At 40.7% G+C, this 22,270-nt stretch overlaps 1 protein-coding gene across 1 annotated transcript in view; it reads right to left on the bottom strand.

Annotated features, from left to right (window-relative positions):
• LLGL2 (LLGL scribble cell polarity complex component 2) overlaps nucleotides 1-22,270 on the bottom strand; it is a 30,008-nt gene that overhangs the window by 1,597 nt on the left and 6,141 nt on the right. Inside the window, 25 exon segments of the mRNA XM_015880285.2 lie at nucleotides 126-187; nucleotides 923-965; nucleotides 1,419-1,466; nucleotides 2,232-2,269; nucleotides 2,744-2,897; nucleotides 3,530-3,794; nucleotides 4,573-4,739; nucleotides 5,238-5,354; nucleotides 6,027-6,177; nucleotides 6,482-6,635; nucleotides 6,878-7,170; nucleotides 7,449-7,553; nucleotides 7,662-7,815; nucleotides 8,190-8,257; nucleotides 8,772-8,800; nucleotides 8,803-8,988; nucleotides 10,951-11,105; nucleotides 11,312-11,366; nucleotides 12,139-12,271; nucleotides 12,453-12,615; nucleotides 13,166-13,324; nucleotides 13,930-14,045; nucleotides 15,300-15,381; nucleotides 16,252-16,349; nucleotides 21,264-21,361. Coding sequence (XP_015735771.1) covers nucleotides 126-187; nucleotides 923-965; nucleotides 1,419-1,466; nucleotides 2,232-2,269; nucleotides 2,744-2,897; nucleotides 3,530-3,794; nucleotides 4,573-4,739; nucleotides 5,238-5,354; nucleotides 6,027-6,177; nucleotides 6,482-6,635; nucleotides 6,878-7,170; nucleotides 7,449-7,553; nucleotides 7,662-7,815; nucleotides 8,190-8,257; nucleotides 8,772-8,800; nucleotides 8,803-8,988; nucleotides 10,951-11,105; nucleotides 11,312-11,366; nucleotides 12,139-12,271; nucleotides 12,453-12,615; nucleotides 13,166-13,324; nucleotides 13,930-14,045; nucleotides 15,300-15,381; nucleotides 16,252-16,349; nucleotides 21,264-21,338 — 3,070 coding nt within the window. The 5' untranslated portion in view covers nucleotides 21,339-21,361.

Below are 22,270 nucleotides of genomic sequence, written 5' to 3'. Positions count from 1 at the left end.
ACAGATTCTCATTCAGACCAGAGTTCTGCACTATTGCAAACCATTTATATAAGCAGAATGTTATAATTTTTGTGTTTTTCCTTTTGCTACTTCAGTTAGCCAGAAATGACTTTAGCCTCACCTACCTCCTCCATTACTTAATCTATGTCCTATTGGTCTTCTTGCCAAATTTCTTTCTGCATAGCTCCTGCAATGACACAATACAAGTTCTGTTACTGCAATGTAGTACGAAGACATTCTCTCCCAGCTGCCAACAGAAAACCAGGATTTAGTGTCCAGAGGAAGTGCACAGCGCAGAGCATGTCAGGCAGTCACTTATCCTTACGCACCAGCAGTTACCAATCCCACCAAGCTTCCTGCATTGTTGCAAATAGTAGTCCTTTGTCTACCTTTCTGTAGCCCCTGGCACCTGAACATCAGTATTCTAAGGATACAAGATAAAGCCCCGCACCCATGGTGGTAGTTCAGCTCTACTGTACAGACAGAATGGGAGCAGAGATACTGAATATGTCCAAGTGACAAGTGTCAAGCCAGGATTAAAACTCCAAAGTCCCATCCTCGGCCAACTAAGCCCATGTGGCCTGACCTTAGATCAGTATGGGTTGACACAAATAGAAACCTGTATGCGAATAGTCAGAGTCCTGTTCCTTTGGGATGTGGGAATGTGATCTCTCCTGCTTTTCGGAGAGAAAGAGACAAAACATTATTCATTAAAAAAAAGAAGTATTGGGACAACATGTGAAAGAGAACCAGCATCTCTGATACTCTTTTTCCCTTTGACAGTCCATGGGACACACACATGAACAGGCTCTAGCACAAGGAGCTCACTCTACCATCTTTTGTTGGGCACTGCCCTACTGCCACTAGCAATGCCCTCCCTTGTCATCCCCACCCTTAGAAACAGAAGTTGGTAGATACTCACCCTCTTCCGCCCTCCAGAGTACTTTGGATCTCCTTCAGGACTTCTGGAAATTGCAAAAAGTTAAAACAGTAAGCTAAGACAGCAGCGATCTGCTTTCAAGGTAGCAGACTAGCTGCATTCCGCCTCCCAGCAGAGCTTTTAAAACATGCTTCCTTTCACAGAAGGTCACACAGCAGTGGTGTACATGAAAACTAAAATAAGCAGTTGGTTCCGGCTGTCATTTCACACAAGCCTTACAGGAAAGTAAAGGTCCGTCTCTTAACGCTGTGGAGAATGCAGCTATGTGGAAGAACTCCTGCCTTAAAGGCATGACTATCAGCCCAACCCTTATTTCTACTAATTAATGGGGAAAAAAAACAGCAGTATTTCTACCAGTCTTGCATAATTGCAGATCACTTGGGATTGAATGCTGGAACACAAAATCCCCAACAACTTTCTTCTTTTCCCACCAAGAAAGGCAGATGCCCTCATTTTACCAATATTTCATCTCACTCACTTTCATCATTGAGTAAGGCATGATCCATCAGCCTCCCAGAATTCCGTTCTAAAAAGTAAAATTAAAAAAAAAACAAAACAAAAAACAAAACAAAAAACAAAACAGAAAACAAAAAAAGTTGAAAAAAAGCTTTTATACAAGGATATTTCTCCTTCCTTGTATGGAAACCATCAGGTCACAGCTTGAACCAGTGACTGAATGCCTGGTGAATGGGCATATTCAACCCTGCAAGTACAGGTGGAATCAATTCACCTGTGGGATCAGAAAGGGTGGACTCTGGGTCTGCACCTCCCTAAGCTCATTTAAAGGCTGACAGTCTTGAAGGAAGAATCTCTACTCAGAGATCACTTCCTATGGAGTATTTGGTGAGCCCTGATCCTCAAAAAGGGATGAGCAATTCCTTCCTTATTTCTGGATTGCAACTGCTACATTTCACAGGTGAACTGAAACCGGTTTGAAGCAGCTATATCTGCTACCACTCATGCTTACATTCCTACAATAGAACTGTTTTGTTTTTTTCCCTTATGAAGTACCTGTCAACTATACTGAATGGTTCACAACCCTCACATATGGACATGTTTTTTTTCCAGCAAGACTATTCGGCTAACAAAACATACAACCTGTAATTTCAGACTTATCTTCTTACAGTCTCTTCCAGAAAAAGCTACCATTCTATCCTTTCCAGGAGGCTTCCCTAGTTTCTCTTCTAACTTTCCCTTTTCTTAAGGAGAAAATAACATCTTTCTCATTGCTAAAGTACTAGAAGCATTAACACGTCATCATGCTATCCTGAGTACAAAAATTTATGCTTACCATCTTCTCCATAGTCACCTGAACTTCTTCCTGAAACCCTGGGAAAGAAAAGGTGACAAAACACTGACTCTGAGACAGTAGGTGCAGAGAATTCATGATTCCTCTTGGCAGCTACAAGAAATTCCACTACACATTAACTAAATGTCTTGTTAATCAAGAATGCAGTGAGGGCTTGAATATTTGTTGGTGATAAAGAATTCTATGGACCCGAGAGAACCTGAATAGTCTACCGTTATTTACTGAAGTTCTGAGAGGCGGAACACACTGTTCTCTCAAAGCAATAATTTAACTTCTTCAGCAACAAACAGCCCCCCAGGCCTCCAAGAATCAGGTGTCAGTCTGTTAATGTTGGAAAACAATTAACACAAGCTAGAGGTTAGCGTTTATGACTCCAGCTTAGGGATACCAATCCCAATGCTTGAATGCTTTGCCCCAGCAGCTGTACAAAAGCAAGAAAACCATCAGGGAGAAGGCTCAATGATCAGATGCAATCAGAGTTTTACAGACTTTACCTGTATTTTCTTGAAGCATTCTCCATGATAGACCTACTGTGCATGTGATTGTTGCTTGAAACTTCTGGCACATCCACAACACACCGGGGCTCCACTAACCATTTGGTAGAAAGGGAAAACCTCTCAAACTCCGATGGTGAGATGAGATAGAAGCCTATAAAGGATTACAAATATAAAAGACATTCTCGAGTCCAGGAAAATAGAGGCTAGCAAAAAAAAAAAAAAAGAAGAAAATTACCCTATATTCTAAGGGCAGAAAGGGTTTGCATTTCCTCCTTATTTAATAAGGTAGAATCATTGAGGAAGACATTACCTCAGTTTCCCAAGGATTGGTTAACCTAGAGACTGAGCAATATTATGTTGAAATACAACCACCTTGCAGTGTTTGCATTCCTCAAAAGCAGCAGAAAAAGATGTAAAAACTGAACTGCAAAGAAGAGATGAGCCTTCAACAATCATAAAACGTTGGATGCCAATTTTTACACTTCTGAGTGTTGAGCCACAGGTAATAGGAAACATAGTGCAGCCATTTTTACAGAGAGCCATTCTCATATCTCCAAACACCAGAAGGATGGCCAGAACAGCCAGTTGTAAACATTAAGCCTTACAATCACTATTCCACTGTTTCAAACATCGAATCATAGAACCACCAAGGTTGGAAAAGACCTAAAAGATCATCCAGTCCGACCATTCACCTATTACCAATAGCTCCCACTAAACTATGTCCCTCAGTACAACATCCAAACACATGGTAGGGTCAGATATTTTGGGAAAAGCATGCCTTACCTTGACCATATTTAGTGAAAACACAGGATGCAATGCCACTTACATCCTCTTTACGAATGCAAGGGTAGCGAATCTGTAACTTAAGGAAGGGCAGTGAGATGATCTGAACATCTCCCAGGTTAGTCAGGACAGCCAGGTCATTTTCACTGTAATCATCGGTCTTGCAGCTGCCGAAGTTAGCAACCATCACTTTTCGTACTCTACAGCCTTCCAGTGCTGTCAGTTTGAGCTTCAGTTTTGAGCTAACCTTGGGCAGCGTAAAGACCTGCCAACCAAAACAAGATACTGATGTCTCCTTCCTGAACAAAGGCCATGGCCACACCCCAACATATGTGGCTGCTCCTTCCTTTAACAGTGTTTTCATTCACAGTGAATACACTCAAGTGTAATCTGAGTCAATCTGCTTTCCCATTCATGGGACAAGAAACCTGCCACAGTCAGTGTTAGAATCTGTTTCTGCTCTGAATCTGCTTGTTCTGATAATGGGGTTTTACTCTTCAGGCTGCAAATTGCATTTCTCTACTAATTATCTCAAGATTATTTCACATTTGGCTATAAATTTTTACATTAAAAAAAAAAGGGGGGGGGGGTTACACTAACTGTGCATTCTTCTGTATTTAAAAGCTTACACCAAGCTACTCAAAGCCTTCTCCTCTGCACTGACTGGTTAGCATTCTGAAACATGAAACTTTTTGGCTGGTTCATAGAAATGCCTACCAACTGTTGCTGCTGTGCAGGATTACAACCAAATAAATGATCACAGTCAAAGCTGTTTCCCTAAAGCTGAAGCTACCTCATCTGAGGAGTATTAAAAATACTGGAATAAAATGTGTATGTACACCATGCACATCATTATGCAGAACATCCAATTTGTCACCATACACCTAATTCATGGACTATACCAAACAAAAATGCCACCCCAGGAATGTTATAAAAGTACTGATGAATAAGCACTCCCAAGAGTTCTCCTGCCACTGAACACTGCACAGGAATCTAGCAGATCTTAGGTACAAGTCCAAACATACCTCCTGAATGACGCTCACCTTAAATTGCTCTTCAGATACCACCAGTAGTTGATGGCTGCCTTGCATATCAGGGCTCTTAGAAAGGTCATGTGCTACTTCCAGAGGTTCTGGGAGAGGTATGTTGTGCCCATCCAAGACAAGTATACTCACAACAGGCGCCCTGTGCATCAGCTGAATTTCTTTGGCTAGCCAAACGAGATGAGAAACAAATATAACAGGAGTGTAGCCAGAGACACTGTTAAAAACTCACTCACTTCCTCTTCGAGCTGGAGACCGATACAACATATCCATAGAAACACTGACTAAAAAATTTAGGAGTTAAAGCATATTTGAACATAAATGGTTCTTGTGAAACAGCAACCATTATTGCATAAAGATAACAGGTAGAGCTGTCAAAATAAGGTATGCGCACTGTGGCTTGATATTAAACTTCAGTGGCAGCTGATGTAAGTTTAGACTTCTGAAGTTAGTGGGAAATAAAGCTGAAGTACATCAGACAGTGCTGCAGTTCAGTTACTGTAGTATCAATCTAACTCAGATGTAGTTTCATTTAGCTCCACTCTCAAACAGCAGTCTCAAACAACAGCTATCTTACCTTCCTGTTTCTGTGGTTAAAGACACGCAACTCACATAAGTGATAGCTCAGATCCACAAGGACACTTGCTTTCACAAAGCATACTTACCCTGCTCTGCCCTGACAGGTTCATCCATCCTTCTCTCTGCTGGCGGAACATGTAAACAGAAGGCAAAGACTGTACCTCCATTGGTGCCTGCCCACAAGGATGGGCAGTGGCGGGAGCCTAGAGCAACAAGAATGCTCGTGAGCTAGCCACCTTGGACACAAAGGAGTTATTTACATCCTCTCTTCATTTGCATCCTTAATAGTTTTATTTTAGGAGCAGACTTGCTAGGAAAACTACAGGTTCTTCTTAGCACTTCCTCTTTCCAGTGTGCCTCTGTCAGAAGCTCTGAAGTGTGAATGCAGCATGTGAGCAAAAGGAACAGAATGGTGCTTCCATCATTCGTAAGAACTACTGCATCCATTTCTCACATTTGTATCAGGCATGAGCTAGGGAAACTTGGGCACAGTATCAGCTTGGACTCTGATGCACAGTACCCAATCACTCTCAGCAAAATTAAATTCTCTGCTGGGGCAAGGAAGAACTTCAAAGCAACGAGATAAGGAAAAGCTTATACTCACAAGTCAGAAGTTATTCTATCACATTTGAAAGCCATACGTACAGACTGCATCCAAAGATGAACTACTACTTGCCTTGGATTAGCCAGCAGCTAGAATGGCTAGATAATAATTCTGCATGACAACAGATGCTCTTGTTCTATACTAGTTTTTTGGCATGAAATAAAGTAGGATACAGAAGGTGCTGAAATTTCCTGGCAGCAGATCCTAATGCATTCTTCAGCAAAGGGAGGAAAAATATATTCGTAAGAAAGGAGATGCCTTTTTTACTCACTGTCTCTCAAGAAGGTATCAGCAAAATATAAGGTGCGCACAAAGCCAGTGAAAGAGTCTTCTGCAGATCGGGCTTCAATCTTCCGCTGGACCGGAGCCAGTTCCATTTCCTGCAATATGTCTTGGTCAAATTTGCCATTTGCTTCATGTGTCTTCAAAAATGAGGAGACATAGGGATGAAAGTGAAGTAGTAAGAACAGCATCAAAAGAAAGGAAAAGCACCTTTATAACAGTGATCATATATATATTCTAAATCATAGGTTCAATTTGTGAAGAGTATATTTCCACTAAAATTCTATTTTTATTTAATAGCTAGTAGCAACGCAGGTCATTTTTTGCCATTACGTACCAACAGATAGAAGTATGTAAACGATCTCCTGCTCTAGGCAGTCTAAATCAGGAGCCAACACGTTCCATGTTGTAAGCAGATGGGACCCAGAAAAGCGAACCCCTCACCTCTGAGGTATTTCCACCACCTCCTCGTCGCTTCCTACTGGACACTCGGCTTCTTCTAATCCGCCTGAATGACTGACGGAGGGACTTTTTCAAGGACTTTACCCGAGACAGTGGGCCTTCTAAAGCCAGTTGATCACTGGGATGAAGCGTACATCTGAAAGGAGGGAGACATACTGTCAGTTTCTACTGACAAACACTCCCAAGAGTCTAACAGGACACACACAAATGGCTGTACAAGAATACGTTTGTCTTCTTGAAGATCTTCAAGGACATAGACAAATGAGGCAGAGCTTCTTGTTATACTGACTGCTTTCAAGGTACCTCTTCTTGTGACATGCTCAGTTGGCAGTTTCACATCATCGTGAATAGGGGATTACTCAGAAGTAAGATACTTACTTGACAAAAACAAGTCGTTTCTGCTGGTGGTCAAACAGCCCAAACCCATGACTAGTACCAAAGGCCACAAGCTTCCATTCAGAGTGAAGGGCCAATGAGGTGACGACAGCTGGTGGCTGACACTGGACAAGGACAAGTGGCTGAAAACCAGCTTCAAATTGAACAGGTCCATCTCGAGTTTTCAGTTTCTCATGACCTTTCCATCGATAGCCTTCTTGGTCCTGCAGGAGATCTGCTTCAACATGATCAACAACATGTTCTGCATCTTCATCATTCAGTTCCATCACCAGTACCTGAAAGAAAGAGGACAAGTTCTGCTACAGCTTCTATTGTTCAAGCAGTCCTCCAAGCTGCAGTCCTTCTAAGCAGATGTAACACCATAGCACTTCTCAGATCTCATAAGGAATTAAATAAAACCGGAAAGATGGATCTGACAAAGTAGAGAACTACAAAAAAAACAACTCCAGCAACTGAACCAGTTCACCGCTACATAAACAGACATTTCCAACTTTAACATATCTCCAAGTTACACTGAGACAATATGCACTAAAAGCAAAGTTTATTTCAGTACCTGCCCTGCTGTACCAGCTACAGCCAAGTATCCGCTGTATTTACACAGATAGATCTTCTGGATCCCAAGTCTAGGATCATCACTATAAGGGTCAAAGGTACCAACCTAGGTGAGAGAATACACAATAGGTAGCCTTTGTAGATGCATTAATTATGCCAAAAATCAAAACTGCTCAGGTTTTCAGAAAGCTTCCACAAGCAACAGCTATTTTACCTTGCGAAGTGGAGGCCATTCATCCTCACCCACTGTGTTCATATTATCATTGGGATCAGCATCTGTGAGAAATACTCTCACTGTGCTTAGCTTATAAAGAAGATGTAAGCAGACACCAGATGCATCCCAGAACCGCACAGTGCCATCTTCATGCCTGTACGAAGAAAAGAAAAGCTTCATAACCTGCAAGACTAAGTTCTGCATTTACACTGCTCCCTTTGAACCAATTTGGATTACTGCCTGCACTGCTATACTGGCATTTGTTAGGAGGAACAGGTAACTAAATATTCAGGATCACAAATAAAACAACATTATAAGCTAATCTGTGGATGCCACATCCTGTTTGCTCAGAAGCAGAAGATTAAGCTAGCCTTGCAAAGCAAGCAAATCCAGCTTTGAGATTTGTGAAGTTGCAGCCTCCTCTCTACTAAATAAGCAGACATTTAACTGAGGTTTTTGTGTAAGATTAAGGATGAAAAACAATTGAAAATGGCTCTGTGATTTATTTATTTTTTAATAAGTACATACCCTGTTAGAAGCAAGTCCCTCTGAGGAGGATCAGGAGCTATGTTGGTTCCACCATCAATTGGCCATGGCTACAAACACATTAAGGGAAGACAGTGACTTCCTAGGCAGCAACAGTGCGAAGAGAATATACAGCCAGAAAGATAGCATGAACTTCAGTGCAAATGGAAGTGAAACAGTCTTGCTGTTATAGCATTTGTTTGGACTAGATGTTCTGACACCAGTTGTGCTTTTTAGTGTAAAACACTCTACACATTTCCTCAAGAAGCTGTGCCAAAAGCTCCATGCTTCTAAATAATAAGTTTATTACAACTGACAGCTGAGAATACACAGATTTAAGCCTGAAAAAAAAAAAAACCAAAAAAACCCAAAAACAAAAAAAAAACAACCATATTTTAATATCCCACCATGAGTAACTGTTGGTGGTGCTCTGGAAAAAAGCCCTTCTCAACTCTATTAAGAAACAGGACAATGTCTGCTGAGGACTCATCCCTTCACATGCAGTCAACAGTGCAGACCACCCACATAATGAGCAGTCAAGATCTTAAATATACAGGAAAACATGTACCTTTAAACCTGCCATACCATATTTGAGTAGTGAACATTCTGCTGCTCCCAGCACTGACAATCCTCTCCCAGAGCTTGAGGGGCACGTTGGAGACATGGTGTGAACAAGTGATGGCTGAGCAGTGGAGAGAAGCCAAGTATGGAGGATGGACTGCTGGCCAGCCTGCAGATTTTAAGTCTATAACTATCAGCTCTTCTTCTGCCAGCACCACCATAGCAGAAGGGTCATCAAACTCTGCAGAAACAAGATTCATTGATGTTGACAAAAATCACTACCCCAGATTAACAGAAATAAGCTTCCAGTAAGACTTATACTAAAACTGCAATCATGGAGCTCTACAGAAACTTGTTTTTGTTGGCAATACCACTTTTTATTGGGCCTATTAAGGCACTAATATTAATAAATCTCAAGACACTAAAGACTTGTGTTTCTTTACCCCACTGCTGGGACCATCAGCATGACTGTATGGATTACACAGCAGAATAAAATAAAATGCTAGCAACATCCATGGCTACATATCGCAAGCTCACACACACAACAGAAAAATACGGTCATAACTCTAGACTTACCTACAGCTAATTAACAGCATATGGTGCATAGAAATGCATACAGCCCAGAAGTGACCCACTTAGTGCTGTTTAAGCCACAGTTCATCTAAGTTAAGCTGCTTAAATACAGTAATGCCTTGGGTTCTACAGAACTTTCCTCTGCCTGAGCTGACAAGAGTTTCCAATTCAGCTCTCTTACTCCTCAGTTTTCCCCAATTCTAGAGTGCTGTGCCACATTTTCTGCACTTCTTAATGAATATGCACATCATACAATGTATATTTTTAAATACATAAGATTTAAAAAGAAATCCATTACTATAGCCTTGTAGGTGACATCTGACACAATCAACAAAATCCTTCTTTGTAACTAATAAATTAAACCAAGTGGAAAAAAATTAGCCTGAAAGGACTGTATTACAGTAGCACGTGTATGATAGCCACTATAGTAACTGGTGGGAAAAAAACAGAAACACAGATCTAGTAATGGTTAAAATATCTAGAAGAAATTTAAGTCAACACATAGCTCTAAATGTGTTGTCACAGTAGGGGGCTCACACTGATTACCACCCCAGACAAAAGCCAACTAGCAGCTTTTTGCTGACAATCTCTACTCTCTTGCGCTCTCACTTCCCCCAGAATATACTTGCAAAAATACATCTATAAGCAAGCACATACCCAAGGCTGTTCGCTCAGTAGAATTAACTTCAAGTAATTAGTACTTAGCACCCCATCCCAAGTTTCATCTGACTGGCAACAGCCATAATGCAGCACTAATCAGTTCATGAAAGAAAAATTTTACATTCGGTTTTAGTTACTTTATTATGTGTTGTCATTCACAGTTCCTAATGAACTTCTAAATAAAGGGCAGATATGATATTGCCTATAACATCATGCATGATCAGCCCTGCACTATATCTACTACTGCCAGTATAAACTTCCTATACTATTTTAAGATATTATTTTCCCTACAAAGGCACATATCTGAACTCAATGCTTATGGCAAACATTTATTTTAAGATGCTAAAGTAGCAAGCATACTATCTTCCCCCACCCTCCACGGTACAGTGGAAGAAAAGGCAAAATATTCCTTCAGCAGAAGTAAAAATCTAACAAACTACAACATGTTGCGGAATGAGTGTTATCTGGTATTTCGCTGTTTACATTCAGGTTCACCAGCAGTAAGTAAATTAAGTTCTCTACATACTGACCCTGGGTTCTGTTCCCTCTGCTGATTTATTACCCAGAGGCCTAGTCAAAAATCCTGGTAGTAATTAAAAGTAACAGTTTATCAGTGGGAGTAAATTCTATTTTTAATTATTGCCTCCTTTGAAATGCTGTTTCCAAATAGCAATATTCAGATCCTGATTTCACTGCCTGGTTATGTCCAGTGTCCAGCTTACACAGACATGAACTTAAGAAATCTTTTCTCACTAATGAAGTAGATAATATTTTAATGAATGTAATCAGCCCATTCATTCTGTCAGTATTTTGTACTTCATTTTTGAAGGACAAAATCTCTCACTTCGAGTTCCAAAAAGCCCCCATACAATTCAGTTTCTTCACAATTCATAAGCTACTTACACCAGGCAGATTTCTAGATGAGTACACAGCTATTCTAGCTCTTCAGTGATCACCTGTGACCACATACCTGCAGTAGGCTCTGAACTGAAGATGATAAAGAAGTCTATCACCCGTGATGTGAAGTCAAAGGCTGTCTGCTGGCTGCCATGAATAACGGAGATACTGTGCCGGTCACCATAACTAGCCCGGGGCATCCCTCCTTGGAATATAATGTAGGGAAGCCTTAAGAGAAAGACAGTGGCATATGCTGAAATAAGGAGCTGAAATAAGTAGTAAGCACAACTTCAAAGACATAATGCAAGTCAAACTTTGACAAAAAAAACTACATCTTAAAAAGCTACTCTGAAGTGCTCTTATGGTATTGCACGCTGTATCCTTTCAGTACTTCTTGCCAATGCTAAGGATGAAGGGATATATCACAGCCTTACCCATTCCTTGTTGTCTGCCAGTAGATCTTGGAGATGGCCTTGCACGGAAAAGGACCTAAGAGACCAGAGTTAGTTACCAAAATTCAAGAAGTGCATCCTCACTTAAGACGCTCTTTATTCTGCTTTACTTCGGTCAGCTCAGTGACCAAGAAAAGGAGAGTCACCTGAACTAGTAAACACAACTTCCCTACACCAAGCCACATCAGACAACAAGTCTTCTGGGACACGCTGATCACAGTTACTCCTCAGGAAAACAACACTTGGACTCAGTGGAAGTTTTGAGCTATGTTGCCGATGGCTAATAGGGTACAGAAGGTGATTAATTAGAGAGGACTGCTTAAAAACGCAGACATTCCTGAAATTAATTCAAAGCTTCTAATGCTTCCATACACTTGAAAAAATGAGGTCATCCCTATTTTATGTGCTTTTGCAAATCAGAGGCATCATTTCATCACTTCTCAGGTAATCAAAAAGTATACTGAGCTCACTACTAATTACAGAAAATCCAGGCAACTCCTGTTGAACAGGACACTTGAAATAAAACGATGAGCTGAATCACCAATACCCCTGTTCATAAAGAACAAAAACATTCTTCTAAACATTTGCTCTTCATATTCAAGACTGACTCAACAATACCAAAGGAATTTAAAAATCCAAGAAACAGCTGGACTGAAATCAATTAGCCCAGGCTCACAACCCACTGAAATAGCAGCTCTGCCTTTTCCTGTCAGGATTAAACACTGGAGACAACCCATTGTGAATATCCCGCATAGGCTCAAAGTTTTGAGCCTGAATGTACACACAACAGCTAGACCTCACTTACTGACCATAAGGCACAAGGTTTTCCAGAGGCAGAGGCTGCCTGTTGTCACTGGATACTGGCCACTGTGTGTAACTTCCATCATAATGACAACTAATGAATTTACTGCCATCCCTCTGCCAGTAAAGGTTCTCCAGTTGCTGAAAAGCAATAAACAATGATGTACTCTCAGGTTAAGAGTAAGAAAAAGAGGGGAACAGCAAGGGGGGAAAAGGGGAAACAAGCTTTGTCAGGCTCTTCCTGCAACCACTTATCTTCAGAGTGCCCTGAGAGGAGAGAACTCTTCCTCCCATAAGAACTACCTTTGGATTGGTTTAATACCTGGCTGCCCAGGAAATGGTGTGTCACTTTGTTATTCTGCCAGTCCCAAAGGACAATCAAGCCCCTGCTGTACCCAATCAGGATCTGGTCAGGGTTTTTAGGATGCTCCTGAAGGGCTTCTACCAATTCACATGACCGTCTGTTGCAGTAATCTTCAGGTATCCTGCAGAAGAGAAAAAAAGGTTTATTTCTGGTATAACTCATATCACTGGTATATTACAAGTGTAATAACAGTTGAAGTATAAGAAAGAAATTAAGCAATAAAATACAGTTGGAAGAAAATAACTGCAATCATTATGCAAATCCTTCAAGAAGCAGAAAAATCTAATGTAAGGCCTATAACCTATAACCTGCCAAATCAGCCTGCCTGCATCCAGCACTTCCCTCCCTTCACTCAAAGCTTACAGTGAGTTTTGGGATTGGATCCCAAGATTGTAATGCATACAACTAACAGCACAAGGTTTGCAGATTAACTCCCAGCACGCACTGGGTTCTGCTCATGTTCAGCACCCCCATAGCAACAGCGCTAGGTTGACCAGGACTGAAATCACTGCCTAACATACATCATGACCAAAAATTACTTTCACAGAAGTCCTGCAGATTTGGAAAGTGAATAATGCAACAGCAAGGCCCCAGTATATAACTGGGGGTGATATCTGAACAAAGGATGCCTGTTCATGGGATTCCAGTTCCACATAGGAGTGCATACCCACCACTGCAGCACAGCCTCAGAGGTTATGGTCCTGTCCTCCAGGACTCTGAAGGATGGCAGCTCTACCACGAAGATGTTGCCACTCTCTGTGCCAAGGTACAGGACTTCCCGTGAGGAGTGGGGAAGGACAGCTGTTATCTGAGTGACACTTGGCGGAGAGCTGGAGATTTAAAGAATCTAGTTAGCTACATGCAAGATGGTTATGTTTCCTAAACTTGAGAGAACCAACAACTCAACAGGATACTTACAAGTGTCATTTGTTTTATGGGCAGAGATTTTGAGCTAGGCATACTTTTTTGAAGGCAAATTCTAGTGTTAAGGCAAATTATGTCAAAAAAAAACTTTTGACAAGTGTGTGGACAAAGAGACAGATACCTTTTTACAGTGGTCTCTAGAGGAGCTAAAAATAGCTCCTTCAAAATTGGCAAGATTAAATGAAAATAAAATCATACTAGTATTTAAGTCTGACAGATGAATAGATGTATTTCACCTTAAGATTTACAGTTCCTGTACACAAAGAAGTAGATACACAACATCAAACTTAAAAACAGAACTTTTGCCCCAGAAATTCACACTTAAATCAATACAATATTAAAATGTGGTCTCCCAAGCCCTAACCAACTCTTGCAGGTTTCCAAGCGTGCTTCTTTAATTTGCTTATAGGAATCACAGAGTCTGTAAGATCAAGACAAACCCTACCTAAGATAATAACAAATTTCTTCCTTGCTAAGCCAAACATAGTTCAAAACCACTCTTGAAGATTACCCAGGTGGCCCTTTCAATGTGAAGCGATGATCTTCCCGCAGCTCACATGCTCCACTGTGCTGCTTCAGGCTCCAGAGATGCAAGCTGTTATCATCCAGTAATGTCACCAGCTGGCACTAAAATAGCACACAATAACTTTTTTCAGAATCACAACATCAAATACAATACAGAAAATCTAATGATTAAGTTGCTGCTGTAAATAATTCTCTCTGCTAAAGCAGGATCAGGGCTTGTAGCGGAGGGCATATACACACACACATAGAGCTACACCCAGCTGCACAGCAGCAGCTCGGGAGGTTAACAGCTAGGCACTTGGAGGAATTAGTCTAAAAGTTGAAAAACCTCATCTATAGGACAACAATGACAAAGTTTATCACTAAGAGAGAATATAAGAAGTTAGATTTTTGGAAAAAGATCAGCCCACGCTGTAAAGCTCAGTAAGGCAACTCCAAGCTGTTAGTTCACCACCTTGCTCAGCATGGTTTGCAGCAACACATCCCAGCTTTGGGTGGGGCCGATACAGTCTACTACACCACACTCCTCGCATTCTTCATGTCCAACCTCATTCTGGAGAGCTGTGTCAGAGTCCTTTCATGGGCCCTGCCCTGCTGGCTGTGCATTCAAATTGAAGCGTTTTGCCTGTTGAAACCACACCTGGTGCAACACTCCCCACGAGAGTTTCAGGATGTACCATTAGTTACGCAAACAGACACCCAAAACCACTTCAAGAATTCAATCCCTCTCAGAACAGGCCACTTGTGCTACAATGGAGGACATCAGACAATAAAACACATGGCCAAGACAACAGTCTGCCAGTCAAGGGAAGGGAAAGTGGTTAGACAGCCAGCAGTCATTCAGAAAACTCTGCCCTTGCTAATTTTAGTTTATGTCAATAGCTATAAAGCAATCTCCAAATTGCAAGATTCAATAATCAGAAACACATACAGGCAGCAAGCTTAACAGCTGGCTAGATCAGCAGAATTGAGCTGAAGTGCTGAAAAAGAGTTAAATCAGCTCAGCAGCAGTTGCAGTTCTTTTTCTGCAAAATACCACTCAGTCCTACTAAAAGTATAGGGGCTGCAAAAGAAGTTTTCATCTCTGCAGCAGATAATCTGAACTGCCCTGGCCTTACTACCATACTACCACATTACTTGAGATAAATGACTAAGTTAAAAATAATAAAGCTACTCTGTTTTACCAAGCATCTCCACAGCAACAGGTACTTCTGAGAGCACAGAATACTGGAATAAGTGTTACAGACCAGTGGCAGCTGAATAAACTCATTACAGGAATTCAGTTACCAGGAACAAACTCAACACATATTTAATAAAAGTCTACAAAAGTCACAGGGGCACTGAAAGTACACTCACCTTGTCAGGTATAAAAAGAATCTGCATTACAGTATTGTTTTCTTCATGCAAACCCATGAACTCCACCCCAGGAGCACCATATCTGAAAGTTTTGTTGAGGTTCTACAGTATTTAATATCCACATCTGCAGTTAACTGATATGAAGCATACTAGCTAGCAAGATGAAGAGAGATCAGTTTGAAACCGTGTTTTACTGGTAATGGTCTGGACTGAAAAAAAAGAAAAAACATGTCTACTTTGATTTTATGTGCTTTTGTGCTAAAAGCAGACTGCAGGAGAGCATGGAAGTTTACTTCATCCTTTCAGCATATGCAGAAGAGGTGCCTGAACCTTGTTTTCTGAATCTTCTGATTTTTCTTTTCCCCTCAGATATGTTTAGTGCCTTCCCAGACACTACAGTACTGCTTATTTGTAACCAAAAGACAGATGGCTACTGCTTGCATGCAAGACCAGACTCTGAACGCAAACAAGCACCAGGAATGATTAAGCAGGTATAGAGCACACCAACTTTTCCTTTCTGGGATGAGCAATCTGTCTGCTGTATGGTATACCTGGCTGGCACTGCACCACAGGAATCACTTCTATGCCTTTTATACACACATACAAAAATCAGAGCAAACCTTGCTGCTTTAGCTTTTTAAAAGAAGTCACCATTTTCAGTGTTTAGGTACCTGTATGGTCTAATACCTGTATGGTCACAAATACAGGAAGCTGAAGGCATTTCTGACTTCAGATTTAACCTCTGAAATACAACTGCTTTAAAGAAAAGAAAAAAGTCAAAAAAAAGAAAGCCTGCCCCAAATATTTAAACAACCTGGGAATTTATAGTGTGAAGGATTGCTAAACTTAGGCCAGATGTAATTTGACCTTTCGTACAACAATAATAAAGCCTTCATAGTTGTACACTCTTATGCTGCCAGAGAAATCTTGCTGAAACTGTTCAAAAGAATACAATTTGATGGCTCCCGACCGCGTTCCAATGGCCATAAGGTGGAGAAATGGGCTATAGCCCAATGCGCTGGGTTGATGGGGAAATCCATGTTCCACAGTCTAGCAAAGAGAAAGAAAAATCACTGTCAAAGAGCATGACTCATGTGCATTGTTATATACAGATTAAAAAAAGTTAAATATGGCATAGCAGTCTGAAATACAGAAATGAAAAAGCAATACTCTGAAACAGTAACCCAAACAGTTCTTAGTATTATTTGTAACTCTGTGTAAGCAAAACTTACTCAATCAACAAAACACACTAACACTCCACATCAACTTTACCTCTGGAAGCCACCTGGTCAGCATAAACCCAAAGTCTAATACAATTACTTCTTACTGCAAAACCAGCTTTCCCTATTAAATGCTAAGAAAGTCAGTCTTCATGACCTTCTCTTATTGACTGACATTAAGAAATGGTGCAAAGCTATGATGAAGTATTGAATAAACATGAGTGCTCACTGTGAATGCGAAACAGATTTGGGGGAAGTTGGGAAATTACTGTGACTGTAATGATTTCCCCAAAGTATAATTTACATTGCACCAGGACTGAGATTTGCAGTGTGCCACATACATCACAATTAGCAGTGCTGATACATTTATTCACTACAGCACAATGTTCTGCTATTCTTACAGGTTACAGCCAAGCTACTTGTAAGACCACTCCATTAGGCTTCTACAAATGCTCATGAACAGCTCTTATCGTTGACTGCAGGAGTCATGCATGCATAAGTGTTCAATACTGTATAGCTACATAAAGAAGGATTTGTGTGCCTGAAAACACTGTTATAATCCAACCTTTTGGGAAAATATGTTCTTCTAAGGCAAGCTTGGCAGCTACAGAGAGGAACTGGTTACAAAACAGCCCAACATCCATGCATACAAAAAGGTGATAAGCAGAGAACACTCCATCTACAGACACAGACACTTGTGCCTCACTCCCATCCTCATTACCATCATTTTGTTGAGATGGAGCTACCACACCACTTGGCTTTCTGGTTTATTCAACATTGACTTTATTTCCTGGATAGTAATTTTCCAATTTAATCCTCTTGGGAGTGAATAAATAAATAAATAAATACAGCTAGTTTCATTTTTGTGGTCACAGTATTAGCCTGAGGCGCCCCCAGCTGAAAGGCTGCTACAAAGCAGTTTAATGCTCTTTAACTGTTTCTGCTAAAAACACAGGCATAGGAATATAGCCTGATCCGTCTAGTTTTCATTTCAACCTGCTGACAGCACTGCGATGTCACACCACCAACAGAACCAAGCATTATTTTCAGTGAAACATCAATTAGGAATTGCATTTAGTCTCAGATTACTTTCAGCCAGGAACACGGGAATTACTACTAACCCTTCTTATAACAGAAAACCAAGACACAGACAGCCCTATACCGTACATTAAGATGCAGTCAATACTAAACTTGATATCAGCTTAATTATATCTTGGTTTTGATGTGTTAATTTGTAAACATATTACACAAATTAGTACAATATTTAACTTTCAGATATTAGACCTATGAACAGTTCTGTTAAGCAGTTAAATCATTCAGTCCTACTCACTGGATGATAAATTTTTGTCCAGAGCTTCCTTTAAAAGATCTGAAGAACCCTTCCTTCCAAGGCTGTTGACAAATTTGCAAAAGCTGCAGTGACTCTTCTTCTGGGAGAAAAGCGCTAGTAACAAAGCCACAGCAGAAAACAGTGCCATATGCAGGAGCACAGAGAGGATCACTAACAACCACAGCCTGTTATTTTACTCCATAAGCAATTGTGTAACCACGCTAACAGTTTCTGGTAGCCCTGAATCTTCAGTCAAGCTGCCCATATGACAGAATAGCTTTTAGGCTGTCTATGACACCACAAGGGCCAGGCATGCACATTCACTGTACTTATTAACCCAGACCTTTTTCTTGCACTTATTTAAAATCCTGAACCAATTTTTTTCTTTGCTAAATCTCATCAAGCCAGCTGTTCAACTAGCCTCATTCTCTCCTCTCACTGCAGCTTTCATCAGCAAACCCTTTCACCTGCTCAGCAGGTAAACCCAGCAGGAGGAACAAAGGGGGGGGGGGGGGGGGGGGGGGGGGGAACACGACACAGAGGTTACAAAGCAACCTTTCAGCAGAACTGAAATGAAAATCCAGAGTGGCAAAGCATGCCCTCCTTTTAAAAAGGGCCTTTGTTTCTCTGAGAAACTTTCATTTTCATTTTTCTCAAGCTATAGATTTGTCACACAAAGTACACCTAGTGTCAGCAGCATTATCTAACAGAAAAGCTTCGTGTCAGTCATCATATTTACTGCAGGAAAAACGCAGACAAGCTGAACAGTTGTTCCTATCCCACACTAAAGCTGTGCCTATGAAGCTCAGTACTTTCTTCCTCATTTTGTTTCTATCAGATTGTTCTGCGACAAAACAGACAAACCAACCACAGGCAATACAAGCACTGTATCTTTATTAACGTGTCATTTGAAGAAACATTGAAGCCAGACTGTGTTAAATCTACTTTGCATAAACATCAATTCAGTATTTAAGGTAACCTATCCATCACCTCCATTAGCAAAGAATTGAGAATACTGAAAATAAGGGGGAAAAGGTAAAGCCATAAATTACATACAGCATTCACAGTTTGGTAGCACTCAACTGCAAGACAAGCTGTTTGTTTCACCTGCGTTACCCACCATCCAGTCTGATGGTGCCAGCCTGGACACATCTGTTCCATGGGGCTTGGGCTTAGCCAAAGGCACCCAAATACCACTTCTAAAAGCAGGACAAACTAAAAAAATCAGATTGCCAAGTATTCATACAGTATTCTTCATTCTATTCACTGAGCTAAAAACGGATTCTTGCTATACGAAAGTATGGGAAGTTCTTAGTCATACAGAGAAACATATGGAAAGCTAAGTGACTAGAAGAACTTGGGAAGCTGTTTCTTGAAACAAACGCAACTTTATGGAGAATTTGAAGAACTACTGCAGGACCCAGTCAGTCCTTTAAAACCATTTGCACTACCTCCTGTATGGAAGAGATACAAGAAGGAAGCTGTAAAAGATCACAGATGTCAAATCTTGAGGGAGTGAAACAAAGAAAGCCACCACCACTATAAAAGTCATCAAACACTGATTAAAAATAACCAAATAAATAAATCCATTACTAGGTCAGTTTGGCAAAGTCCACAGCAAGCAAGGCATTAATTGGTCATACTCAACTTCTGTATAAGCAATAAAATTATAGCAGGAATCCCTTGTACTTTTAAGGGACATACCAACTATGGAGTCCCTACCACTACAGGCAGTCAGACTGAAGAGGTGTAAATGTGCCATGCAGTTTCTCTAATCAGCAACTTCACAGTACCACAAAATATTTCCTAAGCAGGTTCTTAACAAGAAGCATTTCAAAGGCCTCAAACCAGCACACTGTTTTTATAGCACATTAGACAAGAAAATCCTCTTATATTTTTGTCTCTTTGAAGTCACAGCCTTCAACAGGTAAGAACTGAGGCCTCACTTGGCCAGATTTTCGCAGTCTACCTAGCTGCAAGCAGACACTCTATCAAAGGGGAGATGTTTAAAGGATCCTTCATCTCTGTAAATACTAGAACAGGGGATACAAGACTTGGGAAACTTTATGTAAGGAAAAGGTATAACATAAAAGCCTCTGTGGGGTAATATGAAAGCATTGGTCCATCCTTCCAATTCTTGTCATAAAAGAACAAGTTTACTTGGCTTATAAGTGCAAAATGCATTTTGTAAAGCCTTTAATCAAAAGGTTGCGATGAGTAAATCACTACAAGTTTCCAAAGTTGTCACCTCCCTAGAAACGACAGAATCAAACATAGTCTCAAATTCTGATGCCAAGTTCAAACATATCTGGAATTTTCCTTCTGCTGCAAAGCTTTGCTCTTTCAAAGATGTCCTGTTTTGCATCACCCAAATTAGTCTGACTCTGGGAGGTAAAACTTAGCCAGACATGCACATGGAAGTGATGTGTTTTAGTACCAGATTATATTAAAACATTTGTCTCCAAACTTCCAAATTTTCACTTCAATGAATCAAAGGGATTATTTCCTAGCCTGACTTCATTCATCCATTACAGTTCTCAGAAAAATTCCATTTAAACTTTGGAAATTCAAAACCTACAAATATATTTCTAATACTCAACAGAGGTTTTTGTAAGCAGCCATTAGTCTAGCAATGAATTCATATTGAGCATTTACAAGGTTAAATGCACTATGTTCCTGTCCAGGACTCAAAACACAGAGTGCTAAATATCCATCACAGCCATTGCTGGCTCCTCCTCTTAAAGAGAAGGGAAAAAAAAAAAAAAAGAGAGAGAGAGAGAAAAAAAACACAACAACAACAATAAAAAAAACCAGATACAAAATCAGACTAAGAAAATGGTGAGTTAATTATTCTTAATTATTCATGGTCACTGCACTGTGCTGCCTTAGGTAGTCCCACATCTCTACCAAAGACTTACATTTGCACTTAAAAACAGAGGTACACTTGTAACCCTAAGTATAATCACAGTCAAAGAACTGTGGCTTCAGCCACATCACAAACTGTGTCTTACCTGTATACCTTAAGAAAAACAGTTACTTATATAGTGGTACTGCGAAGACTAGTTATAATGTACACTGTCACAGCACAAGGAGGACAAAGTGCTGAACACTCAGAGAATAGGAAAGTTGCAGCAGAGATCTCTTCTTTCAGCAAGTGTCGCTCAGCTGCAAACAGCATCATTTTGCTTTTTTTTAAAAAAAAAAAAAACAAGCCAGAACTGAGAAGATGCTCATAAACATAAAGAAAATTAGTCAGGTCCATCAGAGGGAAAAAAAATAAAGTACAGAAAACTAGAAGAAAACATTTATCCTAAATTTAACTTCTCCACCCACACTCAGGTAGTTTTTCCTTCCCTTTATACTGCGCAATGGCTCTGTACACATATCTCTTCAAGTTCAAGGATAGCACTGTACCTTGTTAAACTGGAAAAGTTCACGCTTGAGCCTCTCTCTTACTGGATCATGTCCAGGTCTTAAGAACCTTCTCATTGTCCCCGCTTGCACCAAAAATCCTAATAAACAAACAAAGAAAAGCCACATAAACAAAAGCAGCTTGAGAAAAGAAGCAAGCAGAAGCAGGTTATTTTGGTTCAGCATTTAACACAAATCAGCATGAGCAGGATGAGAAAACACAGCTATAGTGTAACTAACACCTGATAGCGCCACAGAACTTCATCTCTGGTGGCAGGGCTTCCTTGCCCAGTGCCATTCTCACATACCTGAGACAAAGAAGTACAGATGAACCAATGGGATTTCAGAACACTTTGCACTGCCATTTTGTGATCAGTTCAGTGAGCTTCATCTAAAGAGGCAAGCAAAACTGCTGCAGTTGCTTAAACATTTAGACAAACCCTATCTAAAAATCAGCTCCTAGGCTCACAGCATTATTGACTATCAGTTTTCACCCCAGGTAACCCTGTGGCTACTGAGCTAAGAAAAAGAATCACATATTCAGCTCGCTTGATGGGTACGGCAAAAAGGGCACAGAGCTGCCTGCAGGGTGGCTCCATTAATTATTAACCTGCTTTTGTAAAGAATCAAGCCTAACTTCCCGGCTGCAGATGGGGGCAGGGGAAGGAAATCTTGCACCTGCAGCCCAACGCGCAGCTAGAAGCACAAGCCTTTCGGTGCATCTCGCCGCCTTGCCTCTCAAAACTACACGAAGATCCAACCAGAAAGTTTGAGTCACATCCTGACAACTTACTAGGTAGGTAGGGCCACCATTCCCACATTCTTTCATAGAATCATAGAATTGTTTGAGTTGGAAGGGACACCTACAGGTAAATCACAGAGCCCTGCCTAGCCTGACCTTGAATATCTCCAGGATGGGGCATCCACCATCTCTCCAGGCAATCTATTCCAGTTTCACAAGTTCCATTGCCCAGACAGCTCAGCTTTTCACAAAGCAGAGACACTCCAGA

The sequence above is a fragment of the Coturnix japonica genome, chromosome 18 (genome assembly GCF_001577835.2).
Source record: "Coturnix japonica isolate 7356 chromosome 18, Coturnix japonica 2.1, whole genome shotgun sequence".
NCBI lineage: Eukaryota > Metazoa > Chordata > Aves > Galliformes > Phasianidae > Coturnix > Coturnix japonica.
Note: the sequence above shows the minus strand (reverse complement) of the source record. Positions and strands in the feature narration are given on the sequence as shown.